The sequence below is a fragment of the Nasonia vitripennis genome, chromosome 1 (assembly GCF_009193385.2).
Source record: "Nasonia vitripennis strain AsymCx chromosome 1, Nvit_psr_1.1, whole genome shotgun sequence".
NCBI lineage: Eukaryota > Metazoa > Arthropoda > Insecta > Hymenoptera > Pteromalidae > Nasonia > Nasonia vitripennis.
The window spans coordinates 13,114,056-13,139,422 of NC_045757.1; the positions used below are offsets into that span (position 1 = coordinate 13,114,056).

General features: G+C 45.7%; 3 protein-coding genes across 16 annotated transcripts in view; 2 read left to right on the plus strand and 1 right to left on the minus strand.

Annotated features, from left to right (window-relative positions):
• Window positions 1-3,627, plus strand: part of LOC103316545 (PH domain-containing protein DDB_G0287875) — a 73,368-nt gene extending 69,741 nt beyond the window's left edge. For 9 of the 13 annotated variants that reach the window (XM_016990146.3, XM_016990147.3, XM_031931102.1 and 6 more), the window contains one exon: window positions 316-3,625. In XM_016990146.3, the coding sequence (XP_016845635.1) occupies window positions 316-2,291 (1,976 nt within the window). In that variant the 3' untranslated portion in view covers window positions 2,292-3,625. Of the gene's footprint in view, window positions 1-315 lie in introns of all 13 variants that reach the window. The other 4 variants (XM_031931124.2, XM_031931128.2, XM_031931127.2 and 1 more) reach the window with 1 other exon arrangement.
• Window positions 3,623-7,946, minus strand: LOC100115591 (glucosidase 2 subunit beta). Of its 2 annotated transcripts, none has more exons than XM_008210627.4 (4): window positions 7,758-7,946; window positions 7,325-7,663; window positions 6,173-6,799; window positions 3,623-5,811 (listed from the first exon to the last, which is right to left on the minus strand). In XM_008210627.4, the coding sequence occupies exons 2-4, from the start codon at window positions 7,605-7,607 to the stop codon at window positions 5,099-5,101; spliced, it is 1,623 nt and encodes a 540-aa protein (XP_008208849.1). In that variant the 5' UTR covers window positions 7,608-7,663; window positions 7,758-7,946; the 3' UTR covers window positions 3,623-5,098. The 2 variants fall into 2 exon arrangements, with proteins under 2 accessions (XP_008208849.1, XP_008208852.1); XM_008210630.4 differs by having other exon boundaries at window positions 7,746-7,919.
• Window positions 7,947-10,108: 2,162 nt separating this feature from the next.
• LOC100115549 (leucine-rich repeat-containing G-protein coupled receptor 4) overlaps window positions 10,109-25,367 on the plus strand; it is a 216,004-nt gene continuing 200,745 nt past the window's right edge. Inside the window, 1 exon segment of the mRNA XM_032602330.1 lies at window positions 10,109-10,913. Within this exon segment, the coding sequence (XP_032458221.1) occupies window positions 10,809-10,913 (105 nt within the window). The 5' untranslated portion in view covers window positions 10,109-10,808.

The following is a 25,367-nucleotide window of genomic DNA, read 5'->3' on the forward strand; positions in this document are numbered from 1 at the left end:
ACGAGACGCGAGAGAGACTATAAAACATTTGCATGCTCATATTTTTCAGTCGGTCGACGACTGCGGTCTAATTGCTCCTTTGAACGTGCGTGTGCGAGTGCGCGGCCTACCTGTTATTAGTTTTAAAAGTTTATTTTGAAAGTTGCAGCGGGCATTGAAAAGGGTCGAAAAATACGGCTATTTTTCCGACGCTCCTGACGATTACGCCCGACCTAAATTCGCCTCGCGTTTATCGCAAACCGGAAGTCTCCTTGCGCTACGTTAAGGAAAAACAAGTATACGCATCGTAGGCTAATCTAATTTTGTCCTCCACAGCGGAGCTGACGACAGCCAGCCTGAACCACACAGCAGCCCTGCACCGCATCTCGGTTCGCCCGAAGAATCGCCGACCGCCGCGCCGATCCGGTTCGCAGTCGAGCAGCAGCATCAACAACACCTCGTCGACCTCGTCGAACGGCCTGCCGCGCATCGACAGCATCTCCGAGAACTCGATCGACACGCTCGACAGCCTCGAGGCGATGGCCCCGCTGGCCTCGGACTCGGGGATCGGCAACTCGACTCGCGTCGACTCGCCGGCACCGCCGCTCACGCCCACGACTCCGCTGCCCGAGACCCCGACCTCGAGCAAGCCGATACCGATCCTCAGGAAGTCGTCGAGCCGCTTGTCCAGAAACTCCGAGGTCTTCGAGGAGCTCGAGGCCAAATTGCCGGTTCTCAGGAAGCCCGCCGTCTCTCCCGACAGTCTCGACTCCAACCTCGACTCCAACTCGAGATCCAGCGCCGACGTGCTCGACATCAGCGACGATAGCCACCTGGCGAAGCCTCTGCCCAAGCCGACGCCCAGGACGGCTTCCACGGGCTCGGACGGCTACGAGAAGTCGGGCATCCCGGCCTCCTCTCCCCGGCGCAGGCTGTCCTCCAACCGGCTGTCCAAGTCGCCCGACAGCCTGGAGAGCAACTCGCCCGGCTGGCTGACCAAGTCCAGCGAGGGCTTTGACAAGCTGTCGGACTTCGAGCGCGAGAGCTGCAACAACGGCAACGTCGGTCACGGCAAACCGGTGGCCGCCGCTCGCCGGCTTCTGCTCCACCCGATGTCCAAGTCGCAGGAGCGAGTCTGCTGCAGCAAGTCCGCCAACAGCCTCGAGGCCCTGGAGGCGCTCAACAGCGACGACTCGATGGAGCGCCGGCGGAGCAGCTTCGAGATCCGGCCCAGGCGGAACCAAGCGCACAAAATCATGTCCAAGTCGACCGAGTGCTTCGACTCCACCCTCGTGGAGCACCAGCAGCTGGTCGTCAAGGCCGAGGAGAAGCGGAAGAGAGCGAGCGTCTCGGAGGTCAACCTGTCGAGGGGCAGGCACAGCAGCCTGCTGAGCAAGTCCAGCGAGAGCTTCGAGAAGATCGAGATCCCGCCGAGTCGCGAGGAGAAGAACGAGGCCGACCTGGACCTCGAGAAGGTCAACAGCTGCTGGCGAGGGAACAGGAGGATGGCGCACTCGTCCGAGAGCTCGGACAATTTCGACCTCGACGAGAACTGCAGGCTGGAGAATCGAGCCAAGGCCAGGCGCTCGACTCCCAAGCGACTGAGCGGCGGCTTCGGCGACGAGCAGGAGAACATTGTGCTCCTGCGCAAGTCCTCGTCCAGGTTGCAGAAGAGCTCCGAGAGCTCCGAGCTGGGCAGCACGGATACCCTCGACTCGGAACGCAGAAACACGATGAAATCGTCCGACAGCGACGAGACGCTCGACAGCCTCGAGAAGGATCTGCAGAGCCAGCCGGAGCAGGACTGCAAAGACGAGGAGACGACGGAGAGCGTACTCGAACGCCGCGAAAAGGCCAGCGAGGAGGAGGAGGAAGCGGAGGAGGACGAGAAGGACGAGAAGAGCTCATTCTGGCAGAGACGCGCCAACCCACAGGAGTCCAAGGATCTGGATATCCAGCTGCTGGCCTACACCCTGGTCTCGCGCATCCAGGAGAACGGCAACAACGAGGACCGTGACAACAACGAGGATAACCATCTCCAGCAGTATCACGAGGAGGAGAGGACTGGCAAGAGCATAAGCAGCAGCTCGCCCGTCGTAGTTTACCCCAAAAAGAAGCAGCAACAGCAGCAGATGCAGCATCAGCAGTCGAGCTCCGAGGACAACAAGACTCTGAGCTCGATCAACAATTTGCTGAGCAGCAAAATGGACGAGGACCTGCAGAATATGCTCAACGGGAACATATCCGAGGTGTCGACCGACACCAAGAGCTTCAAGGAGAAGCTCATCATGTTCGAGAAGCTTGGAAAGTGAATTCGTGTGATGATTATGCGTAATATATCTTTTGCGTTTGTTTGAGAATTGCTGGCATTTTTTCGGAGACTGGCTTGGCGTGACTCGAAATTTTCGCGAGACAGCCGATGAATCGTGTGTACGCATGGGATTGCGCACTGCTTGTGTTTTATATTTTATGATCGTGAATGCGAAATTGTACATTTGTTTTTTGAAGTATTAGCCAGGATTTTTCGAAATTTTCCGAATGTCGCAAAGTTTTGAAGGGATGCCGATGAAAGTTGTGAACTTTTATTTGTTGGACAGGCGTGCCGATTATTCTTTCCGTCGCACGGAAATTTTGAGCACCTACGTCAGTCTCTCTAACGATATAATGATGATAATCGAGCGCCTATGTAAAGATTTACACTCAATTATAGACTATAATAATGTATATGTACGAGAAATGTTAAATTATTGTTTATACAACGGAGTGTGGAAATGTCGCTTGGAAATCTTGAAAAAATCAATTTTTTCGTGCGTTTTCAAATACGCAACGACTCTCGTGCACGTGCGCTCTTTGGGCAAACTCGTCGATGTTAACTGTTTGGCGTATCACATTTTGAAAGACGTTTTATTACATTTTACGTAGCGAGTATGAACTTTTTGATAAGCATGAATTAAGATTGTACATTCATTCGAGTAATAGCACATGGTCTTTCAATAATTTTATTGCGAAAGAATTCAATTTTTTAAGATTTTCACTTGACGTTTTCCTCCCTAAGTTATTTGTTTTAAGTATTCGACGTTATTCGTTTTTTCTTTTCTATTAAAACAAGAGATATAGGATGGCGATTTCTCGACGAAGTCGCAGATTCGTGTGTACAGTAGTTCAGTTCACATTTAGTACACCCACATGTATGTATCCGCAGTATCGAAATTTTTCTCAATGACTCTTTTTTCCTTTTTTGTAAATAAATAATACGTCTAAAGTGTTCTCTCTGTGTAGTGGCTTAGGACAACCAATTGTAAAGTATATACAAGAATTATTCTTCATTTTTTTTCGAACTATTATAAATTAACAAAGCAAAAAAAGAGTCTCGGCGAAATCTTTTAAGCCTCAAGTGCCTTACACATGAGCTCGCAAGAACTAAAAGAGAGATAGAGAAAGAGAAAGCGATGAAGAAAGAAAGCAGGGCAAGGTGAACAAAAACGTGAATTGTAATCGTCTTAAAGCGATAGATCTCTTAAAAAGTTAACAAATAACTAAAAATGTAACAATCCTAGGAGCTTAGAGGTTAAAATTCATGATTGTTAGAAAACACGGTTTCGCCGATTTTTTTCTTTCAATGTAAATAAAGCTGCCATCGCTATAACAGTTTGAATATTATTTATTTAATCCTTTAGTCTTTATTAGACCCACACTCATCATCTTAAAATTACATTTACAAAATATCTTACAGATACGCACATTGCACAATCTGAGAGGAATTCAAGTAACTACAAACGTTCATTCTTACAGAGTATACAAACGATGAAGTAAATATAGTGCGAACACGGTGATGTTGCATCGGAAATGCTCAAATAATTAAATATAATTAAGAACGCTAAATCAGTGGCTTATCTCGAACTGCAGAAAATGTGTTTACGTACTTTTTGTGTGTAATATTTTAGTTTATAAATTTGAAAAATGTAGCGCCTCAAGATTTTATTGCGTTGCCTCACGTAGAATAAGATGATATCAAAATTTTTCTTGCGAATTCTGCATTTTTCTAATTTACAAATACTGTGCGCAAAGTACTTTCACTAAAAAAAGTGGAGTATAATCATGCTCCGAGAAGTCGAGATGACTGGAAAAAGTAACAGATTGGTATCACAGGATGTCTCTCGGCTTTGACATTTTATCCGCACTCGCTGTAAAAATTCTTTGTGTGCAAAAAGGGAATGTATTACTAGACAAAGCTTTCGGGATCGTGCTTGACATTTCGTTACTTTTGAAGTACGCTTATTTTTTTCCTTCTAGCAATGTGCAAAGGTAATCGCCAAATTATTAAATATTCGTTAAAGAAAACGCGATTAAACTGCCAAGAATCGAATATTTGTTTTTCATTAATAAAACTCTTGTAAAGTATTTAAAAAAGATAAAGTTTGAAGATATCTTATAGATCATAAAATTCATTTTGAGATAGAATACCAAACAAATATCTAAAACTTGATTTCATCAACTATTTCATAAAACTTTACACGACATTTTTTTATCAACAATCAGTAGGACCAAAACTTCATTAAGAGTACTCCTCGTTGATTCATACACCCAAAAAATCTATTACTAATTGTAATTTTCAAATGTAAATTTGATTTTTAACAGAAAATATTGTTATTTTCTAGTCGATTAGGCTCAAACTACGGCCAATTAATACCAATTTTTGTGACAAAAGCTAAATTTGCCAAAAGCGAGTCTCGGAAAAACAACTTCAAGTTCATGTATGACAGTGTAAATTATGCTTCATGTCCAAACAGTAATTTAAGTCGATTTGTTTTTAAGTAAAATGCAATTTAAGATTATAAAGTAATATCAAATTATATATTTATGCTTATCAATCAGTAGTAATAGATAATTAAATAATACTATCACTTGACCTTATTATGCGAATCTCAACAGCATTTCTTTATACTATGCAGATACTGAGTATTACTACTGACTCCTTTAATCATCATCATTAAATAATCTTCAAAAACACTTTACCATTTCTCAAAAGCCCGAGAAAAAAAAATGAAGGCAAAATCACTTTGGAGCACTCAGCAACGAAGTTCACGAAAAAATCGTCGAAAAAATAGAAATCAGAAAATCACAGCTCGTCGTGCACGTCGACGCTCTCGTTATTCGGGTTGCAGACCGCAGGCGATTGGAACTCCATGGCGTACTCGCACCTGTTGGGTTCCGTAACGGACAGCAATTGGTTCTCTTCGCCGCACTTAAGGGTAACGATGGTCGACCTGGCTGGGCCATTCCAACAAGTCAGTCCACGATCGTATTTAGCTTTGGTATACCTGCTGCTGTCTTCGCCTCCGATCCAGTCGTTCCAAAAACCAAGGTTGACTTCGCTACCGCCGGACTTGGAACGCTGCGTCGCTTTGCCGAATGGGCACAAGCTGTAGACGTACTCAAGGTCGGTAAACTCAAAGCACTCGCCGTCAAGCGCGGCAAATTCCTCCTCGGGACCGTAGTCGCGCTCGACGCGTTCCTCGATCTTGCGTATCTCATTCTGCAGATCGTGCACGGCACGCTCAGCTTCCTGAAACTTTTCGCGCGCTTGAGTGGCCTCGTCGATGATGGCTTGGGTTTCCTCGTCGTATTGAACGGGGGCTGGTTTCTCAGGCTCGTGGTGTTCTTCGGGGGTAACGTCTTCGACTTCACCCGGATGACCTTCCTCTTCAAAATCTATATCGTGCTCCTCTTCCTCGTGACCTTCCTCAGTTTCTTCGGACGGATGTTGCTCCTCATGTTCTTGGTTCTGCTGCTCATCTTCGGTTTCATGCTTCTCAGCTGGTTTAAAGATACCTGAAAAATAACGTTTTCGTTAATTTAGCTTTAGAGTACCTAAAATGTATTTGTCACTAATTTTCTCTTCTAACTATGTCATCTATGAAAAGCAAATATCCTCTCTGATTGGACTATTTTCCCATCGGATTTATATTAACTATAGAAGCCAAATAATCAGAGCAAATATTGCGAATTGTAATGATTATTAGCAAGCATTGGAAATCGGAATTCATTAATTAATAGTTCTCATTCTCATTATTGAATGTCATACAGAAGCTTGTTTATGAAACCTATTTCAATTGAAACATAATCCATACACCTATAGCTTGAGTAATGAAATATTAATCTGTTATAAGTATTGTAAAAGAATGAATCTGACCTTTTTCTAACATAAGGAATGGTTTTACATTAGCCCAAGCAGAATCAATGAATTCTTGCATGGTGAGCTCTTCTTGATTGCTGAGGAAAAACAGTGCTTCTTCTCTGCTAACTTCTCCATTACGATCCTTGTCAAAGGTAACTCTGGTTTGTAATTCAGCTATTGTGATTGTTCCACTGGAATCAGAGTCCAACATTTTAAAGTACTCTTCAGCCTCATATTCAGAAATTTCCTTCTCCTCTTCCTGAGTGTCATCAGTCTGCTGCTCTGGCTGTGGTGGTGGTTTGTACTTTTCTAAAGCTGCTGTTTCACGTTCTTCAGCTCTAGTTTTAATGACTTCTCTTTCCTTTTTGGACATCTGTGCTTCTTCGAAGTCAGTTCTTAGTTTTGTTAGTTTAGCCTGGTTTTCAGTTTTCAACTGTTTGCCACGCTGGACATATTCTAAGCGGATTTTGTTGCCTTTCTTAGCTAATTCAGCAACTCTTTGGGCTTCAAGCCAAGCTTCTCGCCCTAATTCATGGCAGTTGTCTACACATTGGACGTCAGATGAATACTCGTCGCTAGCATCACAGCAATCGCAGACTCCATCATTTACCCTTGACGAAGAAATATAAACAGCTTGGTGGCCTGAAAACAATGTAAAATTTAGTACAGAGAATACATCGAGAACATTGATGATCATTCTTTTGCAAAATTGGTACAGCAAGTGTCTTTGCTTTTTAGGTAGTTGATGACTCGTCATTCTGATTCATAATTATGATAACCTAGAACTGATAAGGTGATATAGAAAGGTCATTTTTTATTTATCTACATGCTGAAAGTCAAACATTAAAGCTTTCTTGACACGAACTAGAGTAAATTGCTAGAGAGGTTGATCGTTTGCACACCTAATGACTTGTTAATAAAGTCTAGATAAAAACCGATAAAAGCTTACAAGTCAGTTTCAAAGATAGAAAAGCTGAGATGGAAAAACTGCATATATCATTGTACTGCAATCTCGCATGCAGAGTACAACAGAATGGACAAAAGCATAATTTATTCAAGCGTTGTTTCCTAGAACGCAATAAAAAAATTCAACCGGTACAACGCTTTTGTGAAACAAAAGAATTCGAGCCAATGATCTCCGATCAAGTGAAAAACAACGATAAATACCTGAATTCTGGCAGTAGAAATAGCCATTGGTGCAGGCAGCGGTGCCGGGCTCGTCGCTGCCATCGGCACAGTCGCAGTAGTCGTCGTTGATTCTGGCGTAGGGTATGATAAGGCTGCCGTCGAGGCACTCGAAATCCTGGTCCGGGAAGTAGAGCGAGAGCTTCGACAGAGGAATACCGCGAATGCGGGTCAACTTGCCCGAGCCGGCTTGAGCGACGTGGCGGCCAAGCGTCTGGAGGAAGACGGCCAGCGAGGTTAGGGCCAACAGCGCGAGCCCCTGCATCTTGACTCTACTTATCTGTCTCTCCTCTGCGGCTGGTGCTCTGGCTATATCACCACCTGCGGAAACGGAGCGTTGTACGACGATGAGTTTTCGGAGCGAGAGAGAAAGAGGTTGAACTTTACGAATAACTACACGAACTTGGTTACTTACGGCGAGCAGCAGCGGTATAGTCGGGATGTACTTAGTACAACGTAGCGTAGTAGGTGTCTGCAGTATATGCGATGTAGCAGCGTGTACTGTGTAGTATAGATATAGGTGTATATAGATTATAGTACAGTATATAGGTTGGCAGGGACGCGGCTTACGAGTTTACAAGACACCTTTTGTGTGTGCGCGACGTTGCCGGCGCGTAGCGCTCTCGCGGATTTCTGTAAGGTAGGTTAGGTTAGCTCGCCACGGCGCGCGAAATTCGAAACCCTCCGGAGCTTTCTTATGTTTATTTCTCGTGTACTTATTGTATACAATTAATCTGTTTATGTTCGAAACCAAAATAATTTCATTGATGTTAGACAGCAGGTATCTATATATGGAATGAAATAAAACTCGACTAGATCCTTATTAATTAATATTTTCAATTCTCAGTAATAATTATTCGTTTCCGTTTACCACGTATAAAAGAGCAGTCCAATTGAAAGCATCAGCCATCATTGGCCCATTTACCAAATTCATCAAAGCGGGCGAATCTTTTTAATAAAGCTGAATTATTCGCGGAATCTGTATGCAGGGCGGGCCAGCGTAGCGTTGAATGAAATTTTATCAAAGGAAATAGTTATGGTATTATTATACGCTAGGATATTATACGCCGCGAGAGCGGAGGTAATTTTGAAGCGCACGCGCGCGTCACATTATTCAATAATTATGCGCCTATAAAGTTCCATTGTGAAAGCATTCTGGAGCAGTATACGTGTCATGGTAGGTGCAGCGCACACACGAGAGCTGCCCCCCCCCTCCCCTGGCGATAAGCTATCAAAGTATCGATTTTTTAATAGGTGTTTCGATACACAGCGCCGGGCTATGCGCGCCCGATAAAGCTACTCGCGCAACCGGTTGTTTACACGAAAGTAAGTCCACGCGTGTGCAGGTATTATAAAGTCGATGAGAGCCTTCCTTTCCACGCAAAGCGAAAGCACGGCATCGCGTCGGAATTGGCCTATATATTCCGATGTAAGAGAGTGCAGAGAGTTACATCGATGTATATCGGGGGAATTCGTTTGTAGCATCGATAAAGGACCGATGAGTGCTCCAATTCCTTCCGCGCAGCGGCGTCTAATCAGATGTCGATATTGAAAGTCCAAAATCCGCTTTCGAAATTCGCCCACACCGCGACTCCGAGAAAGAAAAAATCCTCAAGCGCATTCCCGTATAGACTCGTGATACTCTCCTGGCCGCGCGCACGAGCTGCCGCAGCAGCCCGGAGTCCTTTGCTCCCTCTTACTCTCTCTCTCTCTCTCTCTCTCTTGCGAGAGCGTCGCTGGAGGGAGTCGACCGCGCGAATTCCGCGGCTCGAGTGCCGACGCTCTCTCGCTGCAGCCAGTCTGCACCTATATGTATAGGTATAGGTACACACGCGTCTGTCTATGGCTGTGCGGGTATACGTGCGCGAAGGGCTTCGCGCTGCTGCAGGCGGTGGCTCCTTCTTTCTCTTTCTCCGGGAAGTCTTGCAGGAGGAGGAGAGATAGGCTCTTTTACGCTGTTGAGCTTCGCGTAAACCTGTTTACTCGGATTTTTTACTTTAAATTTGCTGCGCGAGATATTCGCTCGACGCGAGTTTAATGTGCACAATATAAGTATATGCGCAATGGGCGTATACGTGTTTTTGCATTATTCGACAAACTCGGATACTCGAAGTTTTTTAATTAAACAATTTTCAAAGCTCGGTACCGGTGAATTCCCGCTGGAGTTTTTCTCGTTGAAGAAAAAAATTCGAAATTTTTATGATATACCTAGAATCAAGAATAAAGGTGCGTCGAATGCGGATAGCTTCGGCGGAGGCTTTTAAAACTTTTGGAAACGTGTCATTTTACGTGGAAGCCTTTTAGGTGTGAGCCAAAGTCAGTTGTATCGTTTTCACGAAACCCGATACTGCTATCCATGCTGCTTTACAGTTTTTTTTCTCTCCCTCAAAGAAAGACTAACCTTTACGAACAGCTCAAAAGATTGATCCAGCGTCGGTATTTCAACGCGAGCTACTAGTGTATCGTGCAATTGAGATTGCGATTTCGCATTATTCAATTAACTGTAACATCAGTGTGGAGTTGCTTCCAGTAGATTACAAACTATATAGATCACGTATACCGAACAGTAACAGTGCAAGTATTTTATGACGGGTTTTTTCGTCTTTAAAAAAAAAGCTGCCTTTTTCGAGCTTCGTTATTGTTCGGTTCTTTTTCAACCTCTCGCCAATAACTGAATACTTTGCAGATCCTGCGCTTATATGTATACGCGAAAATCCTGTCGCAGCGTTAAAGGGGCGAAGTTCGCAGAGCCATAGGAGGGCGGAGTGGGAGTCGCGCAACCGCCCGAGATTCAGCAACGGCGGCGGCTGCGCGGCGGCTCGGTGTGATAGCGCTGCGAGACTCGCGGACGCGCCGATTGCGACAGAGCGCCAGCAGTTGTCCCGCTGGCGTCGTGGGGAGCACATATCGTCGCTGTAGCCGCCGCCTTCTCCGCCATATAACCTCGCCTCTACACAGTGTTGTTTTTTCCTCGCCGCGCATGTGTTTACATTCTGACATAATTCCTCCTATACATCCCGCGGGCATCGCCGCGATACGGGGACTTTTGAGCGTGAGCTATAGAGAGAAAGAAAAAGAGGCAAACGTCAGATCGAGTGTGTGGAGGAGAGAAGAAGAAGAGGGAGTGTATTAGAAAGAGACGTAAGATGCTGGTGCGCGCCGTGGAATGCCGCGACTCGGGCTGAAGAAACATTCTGTATGCGCACTCATTGCGAAAGAAGCGCCATCCGCACGAGTCGCGATAAGAGGAAGCCGAGCGCGGCTTTGTTTACCTGCCGGTGCAGCGTAATAACGACAGCAGCAGCAGCAGCAACAACAACAGCAACAACAACAACAACAACAACAACAAAGACGACGACGAAGCGAGTCGGCATTTTTCTCGCGAAAACGACGAGGGCGCATAAGTAGCTAGATATATACAGCGCAGCCATAAGTGTTTTGGCTTCTTGTATCAAGCTCGTCGATCATGAGTGATATCGACGGCTCCTCGACGAGCTGGCAGCCGAAGCAGTTCCTGGAAGACGATGTGGAGGGAGAACTTGGACCGAGTCCTACTGCAGCTTGTTTAAAGGTAAGCGAGTGTGTATACAGTAGATAAAAGTCTCTTGGATCGCATGATCCTCGAGGTTTCTGGACATTTGTTTTCTTTTGTTCGAGGAAGACGGATGTCGCGAAATAAATGGATCTCGCGCACTGATTTCACCTCGGACGTAAGTAGGGGCTCGTTCTAGGTTATAATTCGCCGCGGATCGAAAATGTTTACATCGCACGATTGTACTGTTTCGTTGCCATTGGCACGGAAAGTTACGTAGGAATTGATTTGCATATTGATATAAAGCGAGCGAGCGCATGATTTATGCATTTGCGCAGTGATTTCGAAACGATTTTCTATGGCTCTCGGCGTTGAAGCTCCTCTATTTGCTCTAATATCGCGCGATTTTCAAATGTTACCGATCAATTTTACTGTACTATTTTCCCGCTCGAGGCTCCGCCGAGAGTATATAGACTACCGTTGTTTATCGACGGCGCGTGTAATTGCGGATTTCTAGCGATTTTTCGAATCTCTTCTGGGTAATGGATACTTTCTACAGCGAGAAATTCCCGGGTCGATGTTAACGTTTTTCTCATCCGGAGATTGAAGTAATATTCGACGATTTTTATTAAATGCTCGCGCTTTAAAAAAACAAATCGCGCAGGCAAATGCTTATTTATTTCTTACGTAGTTTCTTGCCGTCTTCAACTTTCTGCTGAGAGGTTAAGTCCTCGGGTAGTTTTTAAATTTCTTCTGCGCTATATCAGGATGTATCCGATTTAAAAAATTCTGAAACACTCGTAGAGACTCGTAGGTGGATTATAATTTTCCTTCGAGCTGACAATGAAAAATACGAAATTCTTCGAAATCCTAAACCAATAAATATGTTGTATTAGCAGCTCTGCAGTCCGATTCTTATTACCTATAATTTTTGAGAGAAAAGTTTCGTTCGGAGCCGGAATGCATTTCGTTGGTTTATTTTCGAATCTTTTCAGGTCAATTATTTATTGGCGCGCTGTAGTACAGTGAAATGGCAAAACTGGAATAATAAACATAGGAATTTTAATAAATTTAGAATGACAGTTGATTCAGCAGCGTAAAAATAAACACTTGTCTTTTGTTTATTACAATAACATGCAAAAGATCGTCGAAAATTCTTGCGTTTAATTTTAGTTATTCGTTTAAATTAACGACTATTTGTTGCTCTGCGCATTTCTCACTTTAATATTTTAACGCATGAAATGACGTATACGTTTTTCACTGGAATGTATATTTGATGTTTGCGATATTATGCACGTGGCGGGTATATAATTTTCCACGTACCTCCATTTATCTTATGAAAATGCTCTGAATTCTTCATCAGCGAAACCTTAATGAAATAGCTCGCTTTTACCAAACTTAGTGAAGGAGCATTTGGCCGATGAATGCTTTGACTTCCCAGTTGTGTCGAATGCACATGTGGGCTTCAATTTACGAATATTGCTATTTTCATGTACGTATGCTAAGCGCGCAGAAAAAAACTTGCGAATTTTTGGCTTTTGAAAATAAATTATATTTTGATTGAAATTGTTTGCCCCAAAAGCTCGCGCTGCTCCTCGTTGAGTTGTAGTCCATATTGAAGTTTCCGCGTTATCGGCATTTGTGTATACTTTGTCAAGTCTTCGAAGAAAGTGTAAGTGAAGTATAAAGTTTCTCTCTTTAGTTGATCCTGGAAATATCGATGAAAATAAGGATAGATCAGGTCGATATTTTAATTGGTACAACGGTGAACGTTTTCCTCGAACATTATTTCATCGGGTATTTCCAGACATAATGCATAATAAAGGCAGCAAAAATATTAGTACGTTTTCGTTGAACATTGTACACGTGTAATTAATGCACGATTGATTAACGATTCGACAAAATATCAAATTAAAATTTAACGAAGTAATAAGTAGCATTAAACGAGCTTTATTAAAATAATTAACAACGCAACGACTTCAATCTCTTTCGTAACCTTTTCACAGCAGCATGAGTGTGCAGATTTAAATGTAAAAAAGAAGCCCGTGTCAAGTTCTGAAATTCCGACACTAATTCCCCCGACTTCCTCTCGCTTTCTCGACTTGACACGTTTGTTTTTAGCCTCCCTATCAAAACGTCCCTCTTCCCTCGCGATTTTCATTATTGATTCTCTCCTCGACGCGATTCTCCCATGTCTCCGTCGATTAATCTCTAGCTAATACTCGCTCTCGCTCTCTCGGGGCGCGCGTCTTTAAGGACGTTTTCCGTTTGACACACCGGCGACGTTCCCGCGACTAAATGGAATCTCGAATTTCAAGCTTCTCTCTCCCCGTGTCTATTTCTGCAATTTTCCAAAGCGAGGATTCATTATTGTCTCCCGACATCAGGATCGAAATTACGCTCGCGGCACATCGAGTTAGAGACGAGGCAGACAGGATATAGAGCGTAGCTCAATTTCGGCGAACTGTCGCACATGAAAAGTTTCGCGATATTCAGCGGCGCAGAGAGATGAGTTCCATTATCTCGTAGGCTTCTGGCCGTTTAACGATTTCGAGCGCGAGAGAGAGAATGCACGGTGTGTATAGGTGTACACAGGCGCGCAGCTGAATGAGCCGGCGGCTTTCGGCGTACAACGGAAATTACGCGGGATATTAAAAGGCCAATGATCGGCGTTCGCCGCGCGCATTCGTACACGCAATTACTTTCTATCTTGCTCGTTCCCCCTCTCGCTCTCTATTCTTGATTAAAATGAGCTCGACGCGCTGTCGCTGCAGCAGCGATCGGATGTATAGGTATGTGTGTGCGCGCGCGGGCCGCGTTCTGCACTTGTTATTAAGTTCGAATCGTGCCGATTGGATGATTCGGATATGTATACGTATATATGGTTAGACTTGCTCGCGCCGGTTCTTTCATTTGGTTCAGCTGCGAGTTTTTTCACATTTTAATTGGCTTTCTGCTACTTGACGGATTCCGAAAAGGATGAATCTCGTTGTTTCATTTCACATGCTTTTATTGAATTAGAGGAACGGATTCGATTGTTTACAGAAATTTCAAGTTGGAAAAATCCGACGCGCGAAACGCTTGTTCCGTTTGATTAGTCTCACGCGAAGCGCACTCTCCCGGAATGTTCGCTCCGATAGTTTTTGTAGTCTATATTAATCAATACTTAGTCCGCTGGAATTGCTTTTTCTTTTCGAGATACTTGCTCTGATAGGTAATAGCTGGCGTCCCCGATGCTGTAATCAATTAAAACAGTCTTGATCTACTTTGTCAATTCGTTGAAAATCGCCGCTCCTATCAAAAGTTATGAGAACAAATGTCGCACAACAAATGGTAAATCTGCGACCTTTGCAATCTCAGTGAAGTCAAAAATTTTCGATATTTTTCTATTAAAAAAGTGCTCGGGTATCGTGAAAAAAGAAAACTTCCAATGAGCACAAACGTTTATTCGTATAAAATCGTTACCTCGACCGCGCACTTAGTTGAGATGCGTTGAAAGGCAGATTATACAATTCTTTCTCTCTCGGACGCGCGCATCGTTTTAATTTCATTTAGCCGTGTGTCCAAGGGGGCTGAGCTCGCGTCTCATCGTCGCGTCGTTCGTCGAATTGAAGTTAACAGCGCTTGTCACACGCGCGCGCGCTTTCGCCTTGTCTTTTCCAAGTTTCGAATTTGAGGTTTGAGGCTTTGCCTGCCTGCAGCGAACTTTCTCACTCCCCCTCCCCCCCCCCCCACGAAGTTCTTCGCTGAACTATGAGCGCAGGCCGCGGGCATAATCAATAGGATATTTAGCGAATTAAAATGCGCTCGCAGCGCGTGTAAATATGCACGCGCGTGAAGTACCGAGCGGAGGGACGTATATGTGGGTCGAATTCGAATGTGGGGCAGGTGAAAGAGAAAAAACACGAAATTTTCGCTTGGTAAATCAACGACAGCGGGTATTGTTTACACTGTTACGCGGAATTTGGAGGGGCGTGTTTGAACATCGAGATTTTCGAAATTATTTCACTGCTGTCGCGTGTTATTCGTCTTTCTGTCTACTTTTATCATGTTTGGTGGCGGAAAATCCGATGAATTAGATTAACAAACAGAGCGATGTTGGATTTTTGGCAATATTAATGTTTGATGGCGATTTTTCAAAACGTTGACGTTTAATCTTGTTTAGAAATTTGGAATCGCCAAACTTAGCTAAACTGTAACGCGCAGGTTTGATGATATCATTTATTAAGTTCAGAAAACAGTCAGATGATCAACGTCGGAAACATCGTGATTTGGTAATATCACGCGCGCAAAGAAGAAACTCTGGTACGCTTTGTGTAATATCAATTTATTTCCAAGTTACTGATAATCTCGCTGTAATCAGAAAATTCGCATCTGGCACGCTTTACACGTTCTGCATATTTATGTATTAAGTACACATCGTTTGTATTAACATCCAATTATCTCGTTAATTCCGTATTTGATACTTCGCAATAAGAACGATCGATATCCGCTAATTTTCCCACACAGGCTATATCGTTGCGTATACAAACTGCTTACACGCGCGCGACTAATTATCGCATCTGAAAATTTCGAACTCTTTTAATAAAAAAAAAAATCTCTCGTCTCTCTGTTCGCACCTCCTGATGCGCGGGAAAGCAGAAGCCCGTACCGGAATTCAGTAAATTTCCGTTATCCCAGCGGCAGCATCCCGGCAAAAGGAAATTCGCACAACAAACGCGCGCGCGCGGCAACCGCTCCCACCGACAGCAGCAGCAGAGAGAAAATCATAAGGAGAGAAGGCTGCTGCTGCTGCTGCTGCTTGGCGCTCTCGAGATCCATTTAACTCGATAAATGCAAAACTCCTTAATTTCCAGAGCGCTAACAACGTTTTCTGCAGCAGGTAAGTCGCCTCTCTGTAATTAAGAGTTTTGCAGCAGCGCAATCTCAGGCGCGCGAGAGAATGTATGCAGCAGGCAGAGCGCGCGCACCTTTGCAGACTAGAGAGATGCAACGGCGGCGACAGCAGCTAATGTAGCACGCGCGGATGCAATTAAGACACTTGACGAAGACGCGATAATTTCCTTTGTTCGCGCTTGCGGCCCAGACTCTTATCTGCGCGCCTTCTCTTCCGCTACGCTCCCCCTCCCCTCTCGCGACACCCTTTTCAAACCGAGTCGAGCTCACGATATACATACGGTGTGCACGTATTTACTGCGCGTCTACCTGTATGTACCGATACACCGCGCGGCGGTGAGGGATCGGCTCGCGCGACAGAGAGAGAGAGAGAGACTTTGTATGCACAATCACGAGCGATGTGTATATAGATTGGATTAGTGAATTATTGTTTATTGAGTTATGAGCAGAGCAGGCGCGTGGTGCTAGAGTACAGCGCAGCGGCGGTGGTAGCGGCCACAGCAGCATCAGCCGCCCAAAGGAGAGTGAGGTGAGCAGCGTATATAGAGCGCGCGGCTCGCCGCTGAATTGGTTTTGATTCCATTGTTTGCACGCGAGACACTTCCTGCTATAGCGCGGGAAAATTTGATTCCGAGCATGGCCAGGGTTATCTACACTATTTTGTCGATGCTCTGCTTGCCACCTGGTAATGAGAGGCGCGGATTTTAATGTTTACATTCGAACTTTTGCGCGAAAGAGGGTGTCTACTGCGTATAACAATAGAAACTGACCTCCTCTCGTCATTAAAAGCATATACTCGAGTATTGAAATCGATAAAATTAACGCATCGCCCTGGTAGAATCGGTAACCCATTTAATGGCCAGTTCTTGGAATGGAATCTAAGAACTAGGCAGTTTTCTTTGTCATTTCTTAGGCAGAATGTAACGCTTTTTCTGCAACTTAATGGTCAATTCTTGGATTCAATCTGCTTACCTTGTTCTTAAGTACAAACTGCCCATTATAGTTGGTCGAGTAACACAGCTGGGTTACACGTGTTTATCACAGTTTGAGATTAGAATTGGAAAATGGTATCTAGCAGGCTTGGATTCGAGTTTTTAGTTCAAAGGAAAGTATAGAATAATGTTTTGCATCAGAAAAAATTCTGTCTGACCGGAGACTTGAACCCACACCCTGCACGAGGCCAAATAAAGTACAGCCGTGCGCCTTAGCCGACTGAGCCACGCAGACGTTGTTCCACACAAGCCCTACGAGCTTCGCCATATATTTGAATTATTCAAATTATTCAGCTTACGCCTAAATATTAATAATTTTGTATTTTACATCCGAAAAATTAATTGATTTATTGATATTTTCATGAAATATAATTCTCAGCCATAAAAAATGCCCAAGATATCACTACTTTTAGGAAATTTAAAATGTCCACTTGTTTTACATTTTACTTAGACAATTTTTGCCTTTAAAGCCATTTTAAATGGGTGATTTTCTACCAGGGCGCAATAGACGAAATAAACTCGGCGTTATGATACGAGAGAGAAAACAACGCACACGCGTCCGACATAATCAAACTAAAAAAATCCTTCACAAATACACATGGTATGCAAACGAGAGCCGCCAATTTGCGATAACCGCATTAAACGCACAAGCCAGCTCCTTTTATCTCGCCGAAAAAAGCATCCAGACACCTGTCGACTGCCACGCGTACGACGTTATTTATTTCACTTTTCAAACACCCGCGGGAGTATAATAATAATAATAATAATAATAATCATTATGTACACCCATGCTCGTCGAGTTCTATTAATAAACTCGCGATATTACGCGCGTGCGTGTAGCCGAGGAAAAAAGTCATGTGTACAATAATAGAGTCAAAGTCCTGCAGCAGCGCAGAGGATAGCTGCTGTATAGTAGTTGTAGTAGTAGTAGTAGCAGCAGCAGCAGCAGCCGTCAAAGGTTTTACGCGAATGGGCCGGCGCGTCAGCCATTCGTCGCGATTTATACGTCTGATATTTGTCATCCTCGTAAATAACCCGTGGAATTTAGCGCAAGCGAGCTTCAGCGCCATTCCTCTCGATTTGCAAGACATAAAGCTCGCGCGCGAGAGCGCTAGCGAGGAAAAAAAATGCAGCGACGCGCAAACAGAGATAAAGAGGGACGGGCCGCGTTAAAAACTTGAGTTCGAGGGTGGAATTTATGCGTTGTAAAACAAGAGGCGCGCGTTGTAACGATTATTTATATTTACAGCGAGGAGACGCGAGGGAGAGAGAGAACTGCACGCGATGCTTCTTCCATTCGCGGGATTTAGATGCAATCGTCTCTCTCGCGTGTGTGTGCTAAGCCGGAGTTGCTTTAACTCGCCAGGATGTGTGTAAAAGAGAGAGAGAGAGTGAGAGAGAAGTTTTTGGGAGTTCCACGCAAGTGGCTTTATATATAGGCTGGATGATGTAGTGCTCCGGAGGCGGTTAGTTTTGGTATTTTTCGAGAGAGAGAGAGAGAGAGAGAGAGTCTCTTCCTCCCACGCGGGATTTAATATTCGCAGACATTGTGAATCCAAAAGAGATGCGTAACACGCTTTGATTTGATTCGAACCACGAGCGATAAAATATTTATCGGGCTCCTTCGTATTATTTCGGGGAATATCCTTTTATTATTGAAGCAGTCGTCTCTCTGCGCCCGCATAATAAACGACAAAACGAGAGGTTAAAAACGGACCGTAAATATCGATCGAGCTTGATTTTCGAATCAGCTATAACCGTAAAATTCTCGCTCGGTAGATTAGAAAGAAGAGCCGGACGAAGAAATCTACAATCCTCCTCTCTGCCTCCTCTTCCTCCCCGCGTAGGATCAAAGCGCGTTTTCGAGTATAACCGATAAAAGGAAGAGCGATGACGAGTATGACGCCCAGAGGCGAGTGTGCCTTTGGCTTTTCGCGCGCATTGCACAAAGTATTTACACTGTATCATCCCCGACGCCTCTTTTTCCGTGTAAACAGAGAGAGAGAGAGAGAGAGAGAGAGAGAGAGAGAGAGAGAGAGAGAGAAAAGGCGCCGAGGGTCGTCTCCGCAGGATGCGCGGAATATCGAGACTCTTGCGTGTGTCTTTATACGTACAACTCGTGGATTCCGGGTTCTCTTTCATCCGCCAAAGTCTCTACATATAACTACCTGCGAGGATCTTTATAGAGGAGGAGGAGGAGGAGGAGAATAAGAAAAAGCGGCGGGATGACGACGCCCGAGAGGTGAGAGCGAGAGAAAGAAACTACAGGAAGGGGCGTAGAATTCCGACATAAAGCGAGAGACCGGCTTCCTCCGTCGTCTCTCTGAATCATAGATTCAGTTCGTTTCTCTTTCTCTCCTCTCTTCCGACCGCGAAACTCGAATATCTCGTCTTCGTCGCTGCTGCTGCGGCTTCTTCTTCTTTTTCTTATACAGGCGCGTGCGCTCACAAAAAATACCGACGTTAAATTACACGGTATCGAGCATTGGGAATCGACCACAGAGCGCGGTTACTTTGTTGCGCTTATGTGCATGCCGTCAGGGGAAGAGTGTGCTCGCATATACCACTGCTTTCATTAGCGGATTCGAGGGAAAAATTGAAAAACAATGAGGTTTTTGCGCTCTCATCTCTATTTCTCTCGCGCCTCGCCGAGGAAGAGGACGAGTTGCGCAATAGTTACACGTACTGTAAAGTTTAGCATTAAACTCTAAACAGTTTAGTAAATTGGAAGCGATGGTGAAGCCGTGTAGCAATCATTTGCACTAAACTCGCTTTCCGGCAGAACTTTCGCCGAACGCATTTCCGAGCAACGGCGGGTCATAGCCTCCCTTCTCTTTCTCTCTCTATCTCTCGGTTTGCTTCTTCATAATCGAGCTTCTCCGTTTTTCCATTCTGTGTTTCGACTTTAATTCATGCCTATCGAGGTTGTCGGGAATTCATGGACCGAAGGGCCAGCAGAATTGCTCGACAGCGCGGCGCTGCTGCAGGTACCGTTTTTGGCTGCAGTGTTCCTTCATCGCTTGGCCCTAACAATTTGCGCAACATTCCGAGTCGGATCTCGAGATTCTCGGGGGTTAAAATTGTCTTGCGCATAGTTTGCAGAGCAAGTTTCACCTCGTTTGCGTTTAGCATCCAGGGGGGAGAGAGAGAGAGAGAGAGAGAGAGAGAGAGAGAGAGGGAGAGAGAGAGAGAGAGAGAGGGAGAGAGAGAGAGAGAGAGAGAGAGCTAGATCATCAGATCCCGAGTTCAAAATTGTCTTGTGCGCGTGCGCGGGACTACTCGACGGGAGTTTCACCTCGTTTGCAATTCTCTAAACTTTGCAGGACCCAATGACGGAAAAAGGGGATGGCGGCAGCAACGGCGGCGCAAAAATGGAACAAGAAATAGGTCAGACTAGTTTGCCGATGCCTGGGTTAGAATAAATTTGTATAGCAAACAATTTTGTGTCGACGAGTGAGAGTGTAGGGCGACGACGACGGCATAATATGTTGTTGCAAAGATAATCAAGTTCTTTGGCGCGCGTCTCTACACACACACACACACACACACACGTATATATATATATATATATATATATATATATATATATATATATATACATTGCCGAGAGGAAAATTTCATATCGCGCGCAAACTACCTCACTTAACAAAACTTACTGAATAATCGATTTCACTCCACGCTGCTGGAAATTTCGACGGAGCACCGCGGGAAAGCAGTGGCTGGAAATTTTGCTTATTACGTTGTTTGCAACACAAAGCGCAACTAAAGCAGCTTTAGAGTATTATAAGAGAGCCAATCGAGCTTTTCGGATTCTAAGAGCAGACGCTCTTTTATACACGACAGCACAGAGCTTGTGTGCATAAACGGGTTAGTTATACAAGATTGTTTACGTTCGGAATCAGGGCGACCTTTTCTCTAAATCCGTTTGATCCGCGCAACTGTGTTTTTTTTTCTTCTCGTCGTGTCCATACACACGCAGTATTTACAGTTTTTAAATCGCCCACTTCCTGACACACGAGACATCTCGCGCAAGTGTCCACACACGCTCACGCATCTCTCGTCACTTTTTTTCCCTCAAACACATCCATCCGATATCGTGTGCGCGTCTATGAGCTGACTTTGTCCGCAACCGCAGCACTAAATCCGTAACTCTACACCCGCGTGCGTATACGAAATCGTACACATAACAGGGGACCACCAACGCGCATTTTTTTCCCGCTACAATCGTGTACACACTTTAAAGAGGAGCTGGAAAATAAAGGAGAGCGACTGTGTGGGGGTTGAGAGAAGAAGAAAAAAACTAAGTGCTCCCTCGCGCGTTTCCTTCTCTTTGTGTCCACGTGTATTTCTCTCCTCCGGGCGCGCGCATACACACACACACACACACACACACACAAGTTCCTCCGCTCCGCGCGAGTCGTCCGTCTCCCTTTCTTCAATTCCGGCCGGTCTCTCTCTCTCTCTCTCTCTCTCTCTCTCTCTCTCTCTCTCTCTCTCCAGGTCTATATACGTATACACAAGTTCGATCGTTCGTCGTCGGGGGGCCATATTCGATTTGCCGTCGCGCGCCCTCGCTTTCTTTTTAAAGGAAGGTACACACGGGGTACACCGACGCCAGTCCCTTGGCGCTGCTGCTACTGCAGCGCAGCCTCGTCCTTCCTGTTTTCTATTCTTCTCTCGTGGGTAGTGTACAGTAGCTATGCAGAGCGCCTAGGCCGTATTTAGGGATTTATACACACAGAGAAAGAGACGAGGTCGGCCCTTATTCTCGAAGGCGGAGGGGTGCGCGCAGTGGCCGTGGATTCTTAAACGCGAGCAAACACAGTAGCGCGTACATCGTGTGTATTGCCCTCTCTCGCTTTTCCCCGCACGCGCATCGAGGAATTGCGCTTTAATAATGTTTGACTTGCTTCGCCGGCTTTTTTTGTTCTCCGCGCGCCTGCAGGGGATTACTACGGGCGCGGCAAACAGAAAAACATTTTTCGGGGATTTGGAAACTGGCCCCTCAGATATCTGGCTACGTTTCTACTCTGTATACGTACATATCTTTCCGTTTTCCTTCCTTCGCTTTTTTTATGTTTAGCGTTGAATACGCGTATACAAGTAGGTGCGTTAGCTCTGCCGGCGCAAATCCCCCCCGGCTTACGAGGTTTTTCTCGCAGAGTCCCGGTGCACTTATAATACTGCGCTATGCGGTCTCGTCTGGCCGTCTTATGAGTATGGCGCTGCAGCGCTATATAGCGCGGGCGGCTCGTCATTTTTTTAATTCCGCGGACCGCTGAGTTATGGGGCGGTAATTTTCGCGAGCGAGGAATGTCGTCGCTCTGCGCGGCGAGAAAGAGCGGGGCGGTGGTCTTCTCTCGGCGGTGATTCGAAAATTAATTTCGTTCCCTTATTAAAAGCGGAACGAGCGCGCGCGTTTTGCATTGATTTTTTTTACCCGTGAAATGGCGCTTTACACACCACCACCGCTGTACGCTGACATTCGGCGGGATGAAATTTAGGTCGAGTTGCGCAGCGAGGAGATTTTTTTCGAAATTTCATTTCGCGCGCAGGGATCGCCATTCCGAGAGAACGACTTTTAATTTTTATAACGATAAGCTCGTCGCCGCTGCACTCGCGGGTCGATTCTCCGTACATTATGCACTTCACCTACTTAGAGCCGCAAGTTGTTAGTTATTGAAACGACTCTGTGCGCGCCAACGTCGAGAAGTGTGACAATAATTTACTAGCGTTAGCCGACTTTCCAACAACGGGATCACAGTGATTCTCTCGAGCGGCACGACGACTGTAATTGGAAAATTGCTCGGCAATCATTATTAAAAAACCACACACGGCTCGTCCCCGCCACCGCCGCCGCGCGTGACACAAGATATGTATATACCCTTTCGAGCGTACAATAATTTATCGCGGCGTCGAAGGTCCGAGTGTCATTACACCGTTATTATGGTAGCATAGCATAAGCTGTTTTTTTTTCTCTAGACATGCAGACACTTGTAATTGCAATAATTACCACCGAGAGCGTCGACTATTCTCGCCGAGATTTTTCCTGTGATATTAGAGAACTCATGTGTGCCAGTCCTTACATTCATAACTTTTTTAATATTCTCCGCTGGAATATAATGGCCTGCATATACGAGGTCGGATACACACACACACACTTGTTCGGCTTTCTCGCTCGGCGCCCGATGGAAACTCTATATACACGCTCGCGGCCAAGAGATAGATTTATGCACTTCTCGCGATGTCATAATTATTTCCGCACTAATTTATTCCGCGTTAATCGCGATGATTGTATTAAACATTCGAACAATCGCGGAAAAAAGAAGAGGGCGCTCCCTTTTCACAGCCACCCTCTCAACTCTAATTGTCGGCGGAAAGAAAATCGAGCTGCTCTGCGCGGCCGCTGCGGAACAATAAGAGATAAAAAAGGAGTGCACCGCAAAAATAGCCACTCATTAATTAACGAGGCCAGAACGACTCTCGAAGAGAATCGCGAGTAATTAAATAAATCTCGAGCCGGCGAATTAGTTGAATTAAGAAAGAGAGAGAGAGAGAGAGAGAGAGAGAGAGAGAGAGAGAGAGAGAGAAGAAAGAGTATAAGGAAGGCACCCGAGGCCGAAAGGGAAAGAGAGGGAAAGAGAGAGAGAGAGGGAGACTAAAAGCCAAGAAACAAAAAACTTTCGGGGCAAATTGCAACGATTCAGAGCAGCGGCCAGCAGCAGCAGCGGCAGCCCTGCTAAAAATAAATGTAATAATGGCAAGTGCTTGAATAATGACAAGAGGAGCGAGCGAGCGAGCGAGCGGGAATGAAAAGGAGAGTAAAAAGGGCCGGGAGAGCGAGAGATGAAAAGAATCCAGCAGCAGCGTCGAAGGTAGAGAATTTTTAATGGTCCGCGCGTCCAGGAAGCATCTTAGAAAGAGAGAGAGAGAGAGAGAGAGAGAGAGAGAGAGAGAGAGAGAGAGAGAGAGAGAGAGAGAGAGAGAGAGAGAGAAAGAGAGAGAGAGAGAGAGAGAGAGAGAGAGAGAAAGAGAGAGAGAGAGAGAGAGAGAGAGAGAGAGAGAAGAGGATAGGGGATAAGCCGCAGCAGCGGCTGGTTATAAAGCAGCTGGCCTTGTCCTGTCTCTTTCTCTGTGTGCACGTGTGTGTGTGTCTGCGTTACACGCGTGTGTCAGTGCTTATATCTGGACTTTTGCGCGGGATGATACGGACTGTACCCGTGGCCCTAATCCATCTCTCTCCTCGCGTCTTTATTTCTTTTTTATTCATCATCTTCCCTACTTCCCTCTCTATACAAGCTGTTGCGCCTTTAATTGCACATAATTCCGACTCGTGCGCGGGTTTCGGCGAAATTCCTAACGAGATTCGAGGAAATCAGGCCTATTGATGGATTTTTTTTATACAAAACTGTTGCTCGAGCGCCTAACCATAATAACATCTCTTTTTGTTCCAGGTGCGTATCGCGCGAATCTTGACGCCGACTCCTACCGTATACCGTAAGTATTAAGCGTCTTCCCGCGCGGAACTTAAAGCAGAAAAGAAAACAAAACTCACCTGCAGCGGTACTCCAAAAGCAGAGACCTTATCAAAACGAGAGTATACACCCTATCTCAAAGTCAGCATCCGGCGCGTGCAGCATCTCCGCTAGTCATCTCTCTCTCTCTCTCTCCCTCGGCGGATCACCTTTTTCTCATCTCTCATCCCGTCACTGGCATCCCACGAGCTCGTCACGGGTTCTGTCATTCTGCGGCGGCGGCGTGTCGGCAGACAAGCGTATGCGCACACGTCGGGGTATACCCCGGTGATGATGCTGACTGCAGCCCTGCAGAGACCGGGGCAAGAAATCATGCGAGCGATCGAACTGCCGGATATACGAAAATTTATAGTGATTCCCGGCGTGTGCTCTACAGTTGCTGCTGCTACTGTCGACCATATAGACAACGAATTACGCGTGTATACGCGCACTTGTCCTATCTCTGCGTATGTATATAGTCGAGAGAGAGAGAGAGAGAGAGAGAGAGAGAGAGAGAGAGAGAGAGAGAGAGAGAGAGAGAGAGAGAGAGATAGGCAAGACACATATCCACAGGATGCTGCTGTAGCAGGTTGTCCGTGTGTGCGTATACGTATCTGCAGAGCAGCCGTGAACGTAACGAGCCGCGTCCGACGCATTTCGACGCACGTCGCACCGTCATCATCGTCATCATCATCATCAAGTGCTTGTATAGCTGCAGCAGCCGTACCGATGTTACCGCGAACCTTTTTACCGTTACTTCCGCCTTCCTTTAGCCCCGCGAGTATACGCGCGGTGTATAGGTACACACACACACACACACACACGCTTTTGGCGCGCGAGCGCGTTGTTGCATCGACGCGACAGCTTATCCCATTAATAATTTATCCCTCGCGCTCGCGCCCATATGTATATACACCGTGTGTGCGCGTATAATGTATATGTGGGTCGATGGCCGTTCAATGCTACGGCAGCTCAAAGCTCCTTACGTACTCTCGCTCGGTTTTATGTAATGCTACTACAGCAGCCGCCGCCGCCGCGACTCGTTTCGGTCCGCGCGAGAGGGTAAGTCCTGCTAGGATTGCAAGCACTTG